The 14577-nt window shown below is 39.1% G+C and overlaps 2 protein-coding genes and 1 long non-coding RNA gene across 8 annotated transcripts in view; 2 read left to right on the top strand and 1 right to left on the bottom strand.

Annotated features, from left to right (window-relative positions):
- Window positions 1-7694, top strand: part of si:ch211-140l13.3 — a 47326-nt gene extending 39632 nt beyond the window's left edge. For 5 of the 6 annotated variants that reach the window (XM_042389716.1, XM_042389715.1, XM_042389717.1 and 2 more), the window contains 6 exons: window positions 614-731; window positions 2902-3105; window positions 5025-5183; window positions 5362-5446; window positions 5948-6068; window positions 7508-7694. In XM_042389716.1, coding sequence (XP_042245650.1) covers window positions 614-731; window positions 2902-3105; window positions 5025-5183; window positions 5362-5446; window positions 5948-6068; window positions 7508-7685 — 865 coding nt within the window. In that variant the 3' untranslated portion in view covers window positions 7686-7694. The remainder of the gene's footprint in view (window positions 1-613; window positions 732-2901; window positions 3106-5024; window positions 5184-5361; window positions 5447-5947; window positions 6069-7507) is intronic. The other variant, XM_042389713.1, reaches the window with a different exon arrangement.
- Window positions 7695-7718: 24 nt separating this feature from the next.
- Window positions 7719-13554, bottom strand: ttll2 (tubulin tyrosine ligase-like family, member 2). The gene is made up of 4 exons (XM_042389720.1): window positions 13452-13554; window positions 12545-12779; window positions 10157-11550; window positions 7719-8921 (listed from the first exon to the last, which is right to left on the bottom strand). Exons 2-4 carry the CDS (start codon window positions 12764-12766, stop codon window positions 8588-8590), a joined length of 1950 nt encoding a protein of 649 aa, XP_042245654.1. The 5' UTR covers window positions 12767-12779; window positions 13452-13554; the 3' UTR covers window positions 7719-8587.
- LOC121881969 lies at window positions 12887-14356 on the top strand. Its single transcript, XR_006091974.1, has 4 exons — window positions 12887-13104; window positions 13503-13616; window positions 13897-13975; window positions 14194-14356. It is a non-coding gene; the product is annotated as an uncharacterized LOC121881969 (long non-coding RNA).
- Window positions 14357-14577: the final 221 nt, after the last annotated feature.

Genomic DNA, 14577 nt, shown 5'->3' with positions numbered 1-14577 from the left:
ATGATGGTACTGCTGGTAAATGCAAGTCATGAGGTGTAATTTATGGTGCAGAATTTTACAATTGAAACTGATCATGTAAAGCAATCACATGCTACTAATAATATTTTGCTATCCGGGTCAAACCTGACAGTTCAGGTACAGTGTCAGGTTTCAGTTTCGGCCGTTATTTTCAAGCAAAACTCTTAAATAGGTTTCTGGATGAAACAAAGCAAAAATATAGCCCTTATAGTCTTATAGTCTTATGTTTGGGTCTCAGATTTGGCAGTTAGTTAGGTCAGGTCTTAAACTATATAATGACACAATAACAGGTGATGAATGCTGTAGTCCTTAAAGACCCTGTAACTTTTTAATTTTTAATATTTCAGGTTCTGAAAGTGTAATTATCTAAATAATTTCCTATTTTCTGTTATTTATTGGACCTTTCTTTATAGAGGTTAACAGTCAAATATAATCACAAAGAAAGTAACAAACACACTAATAAAAAGAAATTAGACAATATACAATGCGCAGGCTCACAACGATTACTGAGAGTGTTCTTAAAATTACAGAGTTGTGATTTTGTGGGTGACGTTGCAGACCACTGCTGGTCCTGAATGTCTCTGTTTTTATGCAGTCACAGAGTGGATCGGAGAGATGAGCTTGAAAGGCGACACGAAGGAGATTGCATCCTTTGTCGAGCCACGACGAGAAATCAACACAGTCTCAACAAACTGGAATCCAAAGCTGTCCAGGTCAGTGTTTGCTGGGAGAAATTACCAGTATTACCAGTATAATGACGTGCAGGGGTTTGATATTAACTTGATTTTAAGAAATAGGACCAGGTCCACTCAGTGTTGCAACTATTGGGTAATATTAAACTCATCGTTGATTTTGTTATTTTAACTCTTTTTCTTAATGTTCAGGAAATGTTGAGGAAAAAGATGAATCAACGCCCGCAAATCCTTTAATCCAGAAATGCTGATTTGGCAGTTGTTGTGCCACAGCATTGCTTAACAAGCTCCGTCAATGTTTCACATGACATCATGGGCCCGTTTCACAACACCACCTGTCTCATCATGTTATATTCTGGCGGATTTAATGACTTCTCGTAGATGTATATCTGGTCAAACTGCTTCCATTGAAATTGCTTTGTCATTCCAATATGTATATGTGTCACGTACATGCCTTGGTAATAATTTACTACCCTGTTTTTATGAGAAGCTCTTTCCTGCTATGAATACCCCGTCCCCTCCGACGGTGTGTATGTTGCAGAACCGGTGCTACCGGTGTGTCCGTGTCATTTGCATTTAGCAGATAACAAGTTCTGTTTTTTAAACGTTTTTTTATTGGGTTTTGCGGGATTATACAACATTTATATCAAAGACAAATACACCTGCCTTTTATGATGTTTCAACAAGGAACAAAGACATGTGTGTTTATGAAAAAACTGTGCACCAAACCAGCTAGACCCGGAACAATAACACACACACACACACAGTTTGACATTGTCACACCTTACCCCTCCACAATTAATTTATTAGGTTGCAATATCTTAAAACTTAGAATTCTTGATGACCTCAGACCTTGACGAATGCACTGAACCTTCCTCGCAGAAACAGTCATATTATCTCCAACTTCTTAATGATTGACTAGAAGTTACAGTAAACAAGGATGGATAAAGCCAGAGCATATGAATAATGGTTGGCAGGGGCCTGAAGACATCTGTCACAGATCTCGGAGGCGTCCTTGTAAATCTTAGATAGACAAGGCCTTGGTAAAGTAAATAACACTTTACATTATATCAAATCATGCTTCGCTTCCCAGAATCTCTCCCTAATCCTCGCGCAATATTTCCTCCCCCCAAATCAGTCTCCCATAATAACTTTAATCCAATGAAGTGACTCTATACTTAAGTTATGAATCTGAGAATCATAAAGATGTGAATCCTCCAGCAGATTGCGAAAACTAAGGAAAGTATTGCATTAAAGTATCCAAAAAAGTGGGAAGTAAGCGCAAAACGGTCCGACAGCTGCTGAAAGGATGCAGAAACATTTATTAAACACCTGCATTGGACCACACACAAAAAAAACACACACGATGCCAGTATTTTGAAGTACCACTTCAGCCTCTCAGTTGAAGGATTAAGAGACTAAGTGAATGTTAAACTTGACCGTGCACCACAGTTGGATCAAGATAGATTGTTTAGTTGTTTTTTAGAATATGAAGCAGAGTGCTGCAGGGAAATTACAAGTAATTATCTGGCTAATTTCGATCTTGCTTGGATGATTAATAATCAAATTCTGTTGAACCGATGATTTCCTCCCTGGCAGACGTTTTGCAGCACATCACCTATTAATTACTCTGCACTGTCTTTTGGAACAACGTCTGAACGAGTCGCTGCCTGTTTTTTTTTTCTGTCGTCATTCATCAGCTTGTCATACTGGAAACAATTAGGATCGCCTTGAAATTTATGTCAGCACGCGTGGGAAAAGCAGCTCTTATTTGACAGCCGCAGAGACTAAACATAGCAACAGAGTGCTTTGACAACAGTATTTTTGTATAGAAATAAAATAATGCTTGATTAGAGTCATTGAGAAAGTTTCAAGAGGAATAATCTCAGTTTTTACGGTGTATAATCTTCTACAAGTACCTGGATGGTTTAGGAGAAGACGCCACAGTCATTAGTTTTGTTTTGACTTAAATTAACTACTTCCTGTCATCTTGTAATCAGGTGTGACGCCGAGCTGTTAAACACGTAAATCTGTGCAAACATTTGCAAACATACTCCCACTTCTTTAGGTCAACACATGAGTCACATACATAGCTATGTGTTTTTGAACAGTGCTGTTCATGTTCTGACTGTGTGTGTGCTCCATACGTATGTGCATGTGTGCGTGCGCATGTGTGTGTGTGTGTGTGCAGGCCCTCAGGCAGCAGATGGAGGCCCTTCAGCAGCAGCTTAAGCAGAGAGAGAGTGATTGGTCCGTAGTTCGACGCCAGCTGGAGGAGCTGAACAGAGAAAACCACGAGCTGAAGGAGAAACTCACAGTTAGGCCACAGAGCTTTCTAGTGGCCGACAGACGTACTGCACAAACACACACTGAGACCCAGGAGCGACAGACGGAGGTATAATATATAGTCTTCCTCTTTTTCTTCTTCTTCTCTGCCTTATTGTGATTTGAAGAAGTATAATCAATGCATTATCCTCACACAATCTTGTTTGATACCAATGTTGACACCATATTAACATAGAGGGTTTAACACTCAGTGAGCAGTGCCCTGAACATTGAATCCCGTAGCACATTAGTCCATTTAAAATTGCTATTTTCTGTTGTTTTACTGCTTTTAATCACCTGTTCCTGCCTTCAGTGTGAGCTGCAGATAATCTGCAGATAAACTGTATATGATAGGTATTTCAAATAGAAATGATTTGTAGATCAGTCATGTGTTAAAGGTCTTTACATCTCAAACACTCGTGTCGCCGTCACTTTTGGCTGACACTTGTTTTTTGCCTTTGATTCTACTGATCACTCTACTGCCTCAATGACACATGTTGCATGAACAGTTGAAATGAAATCCTGATGTTGGGGCTAGTTCACCTGAGGGGAACTGTGTCTTTCTCTTTAATCATGCTGAGTTTAGTTAAGAGTAAGTAAAGAGGAGTCATCATACATTTGACAGACTCATTGAAAACACATTGTCAAAGTGAATAGAAACAAGCTGCAGAGTGACTGCTGGTGCACATGTGTGTGTCCACACAGTCAATGTATTCTCAGTCAGCTGTCATGTTTAAAGACTAGAGCAGACGATGGGTCACAGTAGCGCTGATCGACTTATAAAAGTTATTTCAAGTAATTTATTACAGCATATGACAGGTGGTGATGATGATGGTTTGTTCCCAGTTTAAATGTTTTCATGTTGCTTCAGCTGCTGTTGGTTCATTGGCTGCTACTGTTGCAATAAAGGAGCCATGTTGCCCTCCGCTGGAGGATGAGAGCAACACTTTGAAGTGACATAAATGGTAAAAGATATTTGGTCTGTTGATGCATGACGTCAGCACCAGTAAGCAACAACCTCTGATAACTAAAACAGCATGAAATGCACTTAAATAGATGCACATATAATAATCAGCGCTAAGTGTACACACTATCACGTTGCGTTATATCTTGTTCAGACATTCTAGGGTTCACCTTTGTGTCTGCTGCGTAAATCTTGTTGGTATCAAATTATTCAGATATATAATACAGTGTTAAGTGGTCTTTAAGCACCCCAGCAATAATTGATGAGGACGGACAAAAGATGGTGTCAAACCACTGACTGACCTCATTACATGTTTATAAAGTGTAAGTCGATACGCTCCCTGTGCCAGCGCTGTCACTCTGCACCACCCAAATTTGATTTTACCCTCCAAAACTGATGAGTTAATCCCACGTGTTTAATAATTAAATGCATATAAAAAGATAAAATTGTCTGAAGAAGCAGCACAAAAACTAGAAGTAGAAATCAAGGAATAGAACTCTTTTAGGGTTGAAGATAACATTGTACTAATAAGTTAATGAATCTTTAATATAAACTAATAATAATCACAATAAACATATTCTTTTATTTGTATTTTTTTAATTTGTGCAATATAACACAACAAAAGACATAATAACATGACAAGACAGTTGTCAGTGGTGGACGTGTCGAGATATACATACATTAAGACAAGACAGCAGATTATCAGACAACGATACTAAACATAATTCACCCCTATCATTTTATTGGTGTCTTATTATTTTCTTCTTCCTATCAGGTTTTTCAATAGGATTTGACTTAGAATCTCCCTGGTAAGGATCCTGGTAGGGTTAGGGTCATGGTTAGGATGAGGGTTACATCCTTCTTAAACCCACAAAATTCTCCTCAAAATAATTCAGAAAGATCTAAAAGATGGGAGCTACCTGCTGAAGTGACCAGAAGTAGTGTTAGATTTACTTTATAAATCATTTACACTATGATAAAACCTTAAATCACCATTTGAATCAAACTGATGAACATATTGTCAGATTTCTTTTTCTGTCCAGATGAAACCACTTCTATCAAACACCTGCAGCTTGATGACTTTCGGTAACGGAACGAGGAAAGTGATTTCTGCAGACCGGAAGACAAAAACAGTCACGTTCTTAAATGGAGATATCAAACATATTCTGGAGGATGGGAAAACGGTGAGCTGGGTGGCTTTCTTCGTTACCTTTATGTGTTTAAAATCCTAATTTTAGGGCTTTAAATACAGTACTAATCTATGAAATCCTTTGCTGTGTTGGTGCTTAGTGTTGCTTGCTGTACTGTGTTGTCTTTATATCATTTGTCAAACAGTGAAGTTAATATTGATCTCTGTTACAGGTGTATTACTACGCTGCTTCAGAGACAACACAAACCATTTACCCAAGTGGTCTGGAGGTCCTTCACTTCCCCAACAAGCAGATTGGTGAGAGACGCATATTGTCAGAGTTTTAGATCAGACCAATATTCCTCATCTTTACCACCAATCAGTGTAGTATTTATTGACTTTGCAATATATTCATTATCAAAAAAAAATCTACAGTGCAGGTCTCATTTTGGAACTAGAAATGCATTTCCTGCAGAAAGTGTGTGTGAATGTTGACCTGTCAAAGGCATCATCCACACCTTCAAAAGTCTGGCAACCAATTACAGACAAGCGATACCCAGAAATGAACTCATAAATTTAGTCCAGGATCATTTAAACATGGTCTTTACAAAGTTTGGTGAAGATTAGATGAGATATGTGCCGACAGAACAAACATCTTCCTTATCTTGATTAATGAGAACTGTGCGGTTCTCATTAGGAAACAGTCATTGTGGTTTAATGTCTCAAACACAAGATGGAAAAAGAAAACAGACTTCCTGCAATATGACTACGACTGATACGTCTGGTATTTCTTTCATAACATGTTTCCTTCTGTAACAGAGAAGCGACACCCTGAGGGGAAGAGAGAGATCTTATTTCCAGACCAGACCATCAAATATTTGGAGCCTGACGGCAACGAGAAGACGATCTTCCCTGATGGCACCATCGTTCTCCTTTCACCGTAAGTCACTACAACTGCTAATTCATTTTAGGAACAATAATAATAATAATATCTTAGATTTATATAGCGACCCAAGGACGCTTTACACAGTGAGATTAGCCTCATGGTGTCTGCAGGGTCAGAAAGCCAGTGGAACCTGGTAAGACTAGCTGTCATTAAGGCGGCAGCTAACAGGGGTCCTCAGTAATAAATAAACAATATTAGTACTGTGAGCTAACCAGGAAAGAGTCATAATGGAATTATAATGTTGAAAATACCCCGAAAATTATGTGTAAATGTTTCTATTTATAGTTTATAAAAACAACTAAATTAAAGTCTAGGTTGATTATGTCCATTTGGGTTCATTAACAACATGCTGGAAGTACAAGAATTGTTAGTGTAAGCCAGTACTACTGTCTACCCGGCTCACCCTATATATGAAACTAAACTATACAGGACATTTACATGGAATAGGGATGTGCAGAGATCCCAGTATTTGTATTTGTATCTGTATTTGTATTCAAATAAAAGTGGAAAGAGGGTTAAAAATCCTATTTTTGTTTTTATGACACTTTTAATTTTTAGAAAATTCAAGTGTTATAATAAGAAGTCATGAATAAACTACCTTACAAAGGAAGTCCCTACACCCGCTTTTGGACTGGAGTCTCCCAGATCATAGACGACTGCACTGACTACTGAGCTAAAACTTTACTAAGACAGACCTCTACCTATTTATACACCCATAGCACAGAGACAGCACACCGTGAAATGTGTAGGGAGGAACTTCAAAGGCAATTCTTGCTTTGCACTTTTCATTTTTTGCCTATTTTTTACAACCTAACTTTGTGGAAAGGAGAAAGGGAACAACAGGTTATGGAGAGTCTCTTGGTTGCACTTTGCTTGTGTCAGTAGCTCAGCTTTATATCTGGGGAACACCCCCAACAAATCATTTTTAAAATATTCATATGAAACCCACTATTTGTGCTTTGCCGAATAATGTATTTGTATTCGGGCACACCCCTAGTATGGCAGCACATCACATTCACAGAATAAAAAAGTGGAGATGTTTTCTTATAATAAAGACTTAACATCTTACAATCAGAGGAAAACAATCTCATAATTATAATGTCCAGATCTTGTAAATACAAGGTAAAAGTCTACTGTAACTTTTAAGTCCAGTAGATTGAAAGAAGGACTTGAAAGCTCCAGAGAAAAAGCTAGTTATTGGATGTTGAGTTAAAGATTTATTTTTGCCAAACTACAGTTTAAATCTTTGTCAATTCCTGGTGGCATTCAAGGCCTTAAAGCTTTAAATTTGATATTTTTGAACACACTCAAATATTATACCGAGTACAACCGAAGCCTAAAGGAGTCCAGTGTAAGTGTGTAACAGTCTTAGTAGAGTGTTTCTTTTTTTTTTCTTCATCTTTTGCTCTCTGGATCATCATCATCTTTTCCAGGTCAGGTGAAAAGATTGTAGACTTTCCCAGCGGTCAGAGAGAGATCCACACTTCCCAGTATAAGAGGAGAGAGTTTCCTGACGGGACGGTCAAGACCGTCTACCCCGACGGACGACAGGAAACCAAGTACGCATCAGGCAGAGTACGCGTCAAGGAAACGGAGGAAGTCACTGTCTGACAACCTGAATGACGACGTGCATTCATATGTGCATGTGAGACAGAGTGAGTATAGATGTAGTGTTGGGAGGAAACTCTTATTGTACAAACAAAGATCAGTAAACCAACAATCATAGATTATAGATTCTTTTAGATTGGATTAGATTCAACTTTATTGTCAAGTACACAACCAGTGAAATACAGTTTGTATCTAAACAGTAGTAGAAAATGAAGTGTATCTCTTTGTATTTCACTCTCATGTATCAAGTAAATGATCATGGAACAATAAAATGTTAAAGAAAATTAACTAATTCAATCCTTGTTTCATTATTGTTTATCTCACATTCTGATATTTCATTTGGTCGACACTTGTCACTCATCTTAACGAGTTATCTGATAAACTTTTACGTCTCTGCTAATTGTCTGTTGCATGTAGCTTTACGTCATTTATTCTCTTTAAGATTGTACAAGAGTGAAAAGTCAGCGCCAGTACTCACAAACTCAACTGAAAAATTAAAAGTTTTGGTTGAAATATATTGTTATTGATAAATGTCACTGTGACTGTAAGAACTTTTGTTTTCCGCCCTTATCTACTCTTCACTGGGAAAAAGTGACTATCACTCCATCTATCCATCCATCCATTTCTTACTGCTTATCTTCTAGCGGGTCATGAGGGAGCATGACATAGTATAGAGACAGACAACCATTCACACATTCACATCTACAGGCAATTTAGAGTCACCAGTTAACCAAACCTGCATGTTTTTAGACTGTGGGAGGAAGCCTGAGAACCTGGAGAGAAACCATGCTGGCACAGACAGGCTTTGGTGACGTTTTCTACGTTGCCAGTTTCTCTGGAAGAGATATAACTATCTAGGAGGAACAAGTTGTTTGTTTAGCACCAAATCCAGAAAAAAAAGGGAACTAAACCTGTTTTAAGCACTGACTGAGCAATGGAGGATCTTTTGGTCCCCAGAACAGTGAATCAAATCCTTCCTCTCCATCTGTGTCCTTCTTCGTTTTCTCCTCTTCACTCCTCGACTTCTTCTTGACTGATTGGCCTGCAGCCAGCTGACCGGTCAGCTTGTGAAGCTCCTGTATGATTATCTTCACATCCAGTGTGTGTCGTGAGGCCTTCAGCGTCGCTGTGTTAAACGGGAAAGTCCGTATGAAGCCTCCAACTCTCACTGGAGGAATATGTTGTCTGTTCGATGCTGTGTTTCCATCCAAAGGGATTTTTACTGGCCTGAGTCTCCCACTGCGAATCAATCACAACAGTTGTTTGTTATGATATATGAATGTCGGACCTTTGGAAGCAGTAACAATTTATTTGTACTATTTCTGCTCTCAGTTTGAGTTTTCAAGCCGTAAAAAAGTCATTTTTGACATAGTGTCCTAAAGTTTGTCTTTGGCCAAGTTGCCATGACAACAAGAGAAACCAAGAAACCGAGGATGATGATGTCATAATAATGACCTTCATACACTCCTGCATATTTGACCTCAATGTCTCTACAATCCAAGTCAAGATCTTCCATGTAGACAAGTAAAGATAATTCTGCAGCATAATATCCATCCAATCAATCACTTTAAGTCCTCCTGCACTCAAAAATGTGCTTTGCCTTTTGTTACCTCAGTTCGCTGTTTGAGTTTCACTATGCAGAATGATGTTTATGCAGAGTTTGACAGTGGAAGGCTGTTTTTCATCTGCTCAAGGTAGCAAAGAGACGTCATTTTAAGGATTTTTTTTTAGAATTTTTTGCATATACAAATTCATTTTTTTTATAAATACATAAACACACAAAAAAAGAGACAGATACTTAAATAGAGCAGCTCAAAACAGCACATAAGCCAATTTAAAGTTTTTTTTCTTCAGTCTGAAAATACAGCCGCAGCTTATAATGCTCATCCTTTTAACACACGTTCTGTCTGATCTTGAAAGATAATTTCAAACAACAAAAACAAAAACAATCAAAATTTTAATGAGGTTATTGGACTTTTTTTAAATTAAAATTTAAATATTTTTATATAACTTAAAACACGTCTGGAGGGGATCTTTAAATATGACCTAACTTCAATCAGTCTAAACATTTCTAAACCATGTTTACTGAGACTTTTTTTTGCTTGAATTGGGTAACGAAGAGGAATTTTGGACAACAAACTCATTTTTGATGATTCAGTGATTTTGGTGACTTGTTGAAACAGACTCTTGAACTGTGAGGCTGGTTTGAGCACAAATTGTGTAATACAAGAGGATTTTGCTCGTTAGTTATTAGAATGTTTATTTTGTTACCCCATGTGTCCTTTGTTGGATTTTACTGATGCAAAAAAGATTAATAATCACTGTTAAACTTCACTGTTCATCCATGGCTTAAAGTTAAAACTTGACAAATATTTCCCACCACAGAGTAAGAGATGGTAAATCAATTTCAGCCAGTTTACAAATTTTCTACCAAGACAATGTTTTACTTTTACAAACAGCAGTGCAGTATCTACCTGTGGATGTTTGGGAGCTTGCAGGACGCAGCAGAACTCCTGAACCGCAACCCCCGCTGAGGGATATCAGGTATCGAAGAGGAAACGTCTGTCTCTGCTGAGGCCTGCGTCTCGGTTTCTGTTTCGGTGTCGTCATGGTTTGTAAGCTCAGACACGTCAAGACTCCTGTTGCCCATCAGGCACGGTGCAAGAGCCGGACACGTCTGTCTGTTCACCGCTGACATGTTCGTGCTTGAATGTGGGCCGAGTATCAGGTTTAGGTTCTTGTCTGTGTGGGGTTTGGTAGCCGCGGCTGTGTTGCTGTTAATTATTCTGCCCCTGGCAGCGTATATCTTGTTAAAGTCAACAAGGGGCAGGTGTCTTTGGCAGCCAGATACAAAAGCATGATGTCTGGACTTCCTTTGGCTCGTCTTGTCAGGCTGGCGAAGAGTTTTTAACAGAGGGAGGGTTTGAGTTTGTGGAGACTGGCTGCCTCTTCTTTTCTTCTGAATGTTGGGTTCTTTAAAGTTTGAGAGCACAGGTATCGAAACGTATGTAGGTTGGTTAGCATGAAAACAGAGCGGCTTGCACCCTTGCCTCTGATAAGCTCTCTCTCTCAAACCGTCAATCGATGTGTAGTTCATTAAATCAATCAGATCACTGATTAGCCCCTTTTTCACCGTAATATCCGCTTGGCAGTCCAGAGTCAATGCAGGGCTGTAGTTGACCTCCAGCAGCCAGGGTTTAAACATCACATCGATCAGGATATCAAAGCCGAACAGCTCCACACAGTTGGGACAGGACGGGACGGAGGGAGCGATGGTGAGGAGGGTCAGGGTGACGATGTTGTTGATCTTCTGCCACAAGAGAAGCTCGTTGATTCCTTGGCTGTGGAGGAAATGTCTGAACTTGCTCATGGTCCACTTGCATCCTTGGCCCACCCGCTCCTTCTCGGATTTATAGAAAGGACCGAACTTGTTGATGCTGGTGTTGGTGAGGTGAGCGTACAGGTTTTGCAAAGACGACAGGTTGTATTTTTCAGTGGAGAAACGCACCAGGCCTTCCTGATGAATGTAAACAGTCAGAGGATGAAAGCTCTTCACACACACGTAGATCCTCAGGTCAAACTTGTAGCCGGAGATCAGCAGAGGGTTGCTGATGTACCTCTGTACGATCACAGAGCTGTCGTACACCAAGTCCTTCATATTCTCAAAGATGAAGATCCCTCTGCCTCTGGAGAGATCCACGGGTTTACAGATCCAGTAGACCGACAGTTCTCCGGTCAGACGCAGGTTGTTGTATTCAGCCAGGAAGCGGGTGAAGTCGTTGGGGAGGATGAAGGCGGTGGGACTGAAGTCATAGAGAGCCGAACCAAACGTGGCTCTCATCCTCCTCAGGTTGCGTGCCAAGCAGTCCTTTCAGAGAATTACAGATTATACTTTCAGAGTGATAATTTTCACTTAATGAACTTACTCCTGTTTGGAGATATTTTTGGTTTTGCTGCTTAACCCTCCTGTTGTCCTCGGGTCAAATTTGACCCAATTTCAGATGTTTTTATATCAGAAATATGGATTTCTTTCATCTAATTGCCTGAAAATCACATGGATGGTTCCATACTACACACTTTGCAAGTAAAAGTAATGATCACTACTTTCATTGAATTTTGGGTGTTTTATTAAAATTCATAGCATCTGTAGACTTTTGTCCTCCCGAGTCAAAATTGACCCGGGAGGACAAAAGTTGCACGGTCGACGGGAAGACAACAGGAGGGTTAAACAGGCAGACTAGTGGCTCTAGACCTACTTACTCTTTAACATTTATCTCTTCATTTTACAGAAAGGAAGTAATATTTTGCAGATGTACTTTAATGAAGCAGATATGAAAATGTGAAGAAGAAAAATGCTGAATTAAATGTTAAAAACATGTAAGTAGGTCTAAAGCAAAGTTTTGATGACTTATAAACAGGAATGTCTATATCTTAGCTTTAAATAAATGTGCTGCACAGACACAATGTTAATGCACTGATAACATATTTACAGCCCACAGTTTATAGGTTATGAAAGTACATTCTTACTAAAATAACATAAACTGTTTCAAAGGGATCCGGATCTGAGTCATTTTATATTGTTGAATGTAGTGAGAAATATCCTAAACTTTACTTGGAAAACAGATGCTTCTCCTTATCGTTACTTCATCAGTGATGTTTCAGTTTTAAAAGTCGTAACAGAGCGTGTAATAGAAAGAAAAAACAGCTTTTTATCACACAGTGTCTGCACTAAACACTTAAACCAACCACTAACAAGCCCACATGGATTTTCTGGTCGTATCTTTTCATGTTTTCCAACAGAACGACACCAGAAACGGTGTCTTGAACAGACAAAGTAAATACTTCATGCCCTTAGAAATCACCTTGCGCGTGATACCAACAGTTTTTGGATGGTGGTTGAGGCGCTGCCATGGCAACAAGTTGTAATATTCAGAGTTGCGAAACGCTGAGCCTCGCCAGTAGAGATTCCAGTCTTCCTCCTCTCGTTGTCCTTCATCATATTCCTCCCATCCTCGCTCCAGGAGGACCTCCCTCACCAGCTCAGGACCTCTGTCATGCAGTCTGAACACCAGCGACGCAGCCATGCAGCATCATAAACTACACAAGCAGAAGATCAATCGAGCACAAATATGGATTATTGATGTCAGAACCTTTTTTCCCATTTTTACACAAAATAAACAATGCTAAATATGTTCTTTGCAGTTTTGTGCTCTGACGTGCACTCAGGCAATGATGCTGAGCTGAATTCCACTTTTATAAATATACAGTTAAACAGTTTATTTCCCAGCTGGTCTCTTTGCACCTTGTGTGAGTTAAATCTGAGACGCTCAAACAAACCCGACACTTTATTTACTCATCAGAGGTCTCAGACTTAAGCTTCAGTGTGCCAGCTTACAACAGACCCTTAACCAAATTAAACAAGGTAAGTTAGTCACCGTACTGTTTTTCAGACATTTAAGAGGCTGCATTTCACACTGATGACAATGAATCAATACTCACACACAAATGTGCATAAACAGTGATAAAACAAACGCATTCCTTCTCAAGAAATTGACAATACAATGCTCAAATAATACCAGCACTGCAGTAAATATACTGCGAAGCTTGTTTCACAGTGAAGTGTGGTGAGTCAGCCTGCCTGGAAATGAGAATGTTTGTGTGGTTTTAGTAGTGTTGCTGATGCACCCTGACAAAGGATAAGATTATGGGTGAAACACTAATACATGTGCAAGAATTTCCAATCCCTCTGATAAAAGTAAATAATCTTACCTTTAAATGCTGAACCCACATTAACAGTCAGCCTTGTTTTCTTCCTGTCAGGTAAATGAAGGGCAGGTGGGAAGAGGCTTTCCTATCAACTGGTGTGTACTGTGGTCGGGCAGTCGCTCCCATTAGCTCCCCCTACAGTCTAAACCAGACAGGAACCTGCTGCAGGTAGTCTGTCAGCTTCTATTGTACAGAACATGTTGAATGAATAGACTTCCATTGTTCTGTACTGATGTTGAACGGCTGCTGTTACCGTAGGGAGGCATTTTCTGCCCTGAACAAATAAACTATTGTAGTCAGTTAATACACTGAGGAATGTTGTGCAATGCAACCATCACAGCAAAAGTATATATATGATGTATAAGATACCAAAGAATACAAAAAGGTCAGCATATATTTGTGTGTCTTGGTTGAAGAGCATCTGGTTAAAATGTTTATTTTTTCACAGCAAACAGAAAATCCAGCTTCTTGTAGACTTGACAAACTCCCACACAGTTCAGACAGATATGAAGAGAAACTTAATGAAGGTACATAGTGTTTGATTAACATCATTAAGTTGTATTTCAAGTGCAACCAGCCTGTGTGTGTTCATAGAGTGATATTAATCCTTTAAAAAGGGGGAAACATCAGTCTTAAACGTTCATGTCGACATGTTCTTAAACAAAAACCTGAATTAACTAATACTGATTTCAAATTGGCCCATAATCAGTCATATTACTGTTCTTGCTCATCTTCTCACCACCAGGCAGCAGATTATTATGGGGTGTCAAAGATCTTTCAGCAAAAAGGTGCTTCAAGAAGACTAAAGCTGTGTCCCAAACTACATACTAACTTCATACAACAAATTGTTTTATATTAGTAGAAAATGATGCAATACATGCGCTGCGTTTTTTAAAATTCTAGTTGTTTGTTTTCTGCGGTGTTTCTGGAGCCGTTTCAACACTTTCCACTAATGTTTAGCAGGCACAACATTTACTGTTAGCGTGTTAGCATGCTAACATTTGATAATTAGTATTAAACACAAAGTAAAGCTAAGGCTGATGGGATTATCATTAGTTTTGCAGGTATTAGATATAACAGTTCACCAGATGACAGCACTGAGCGGAAAGTTGAGAGATCGATACTAGGG

Source organism: Thunnus maccoyii, chromosome 17, assembly GCF_910596095.1.
Source record: "Thunnus maccoyii chromosome 17, fThuMac1.1, whole genome shotgun sequence".
NCBI classification, from domain to species: Eukaryota; Metazoa; Chordata; class Actinopteri; order Scombriformes; family Scombridae; genus Thunnus; species Thunnus maccoyii.
Note: the sequence above shows the minus strand (reverse complement) of the source record. Positions and strands in the feature narration are given on the sequence as shown.

Bases quoted from the DNA above. Each gene is read 5' to 3' on its own strand.
- ttll2 (XM_042389720.1), bottom strand. From the start codon at position 12,766: ATGGCTGCGTCGCTGGTGTTCAGACTGCATGACAGAGGTCCTGAGCTG. The intron at 11,551-12,544 runs GTGATTTCTAAG...ATTCTCTGAAAG, and splicing joins CTGTTGGTATCACGCGCAAG to GACTGCTTGGCACGCAACCT. The intron at 8,922-10,156 runs GTAGATACTGCA...ATTGATTCGCAG, and splicing joins AAGCTCCCAAACATCCACAG to TGGGAGACTCAGGCCAGTAA.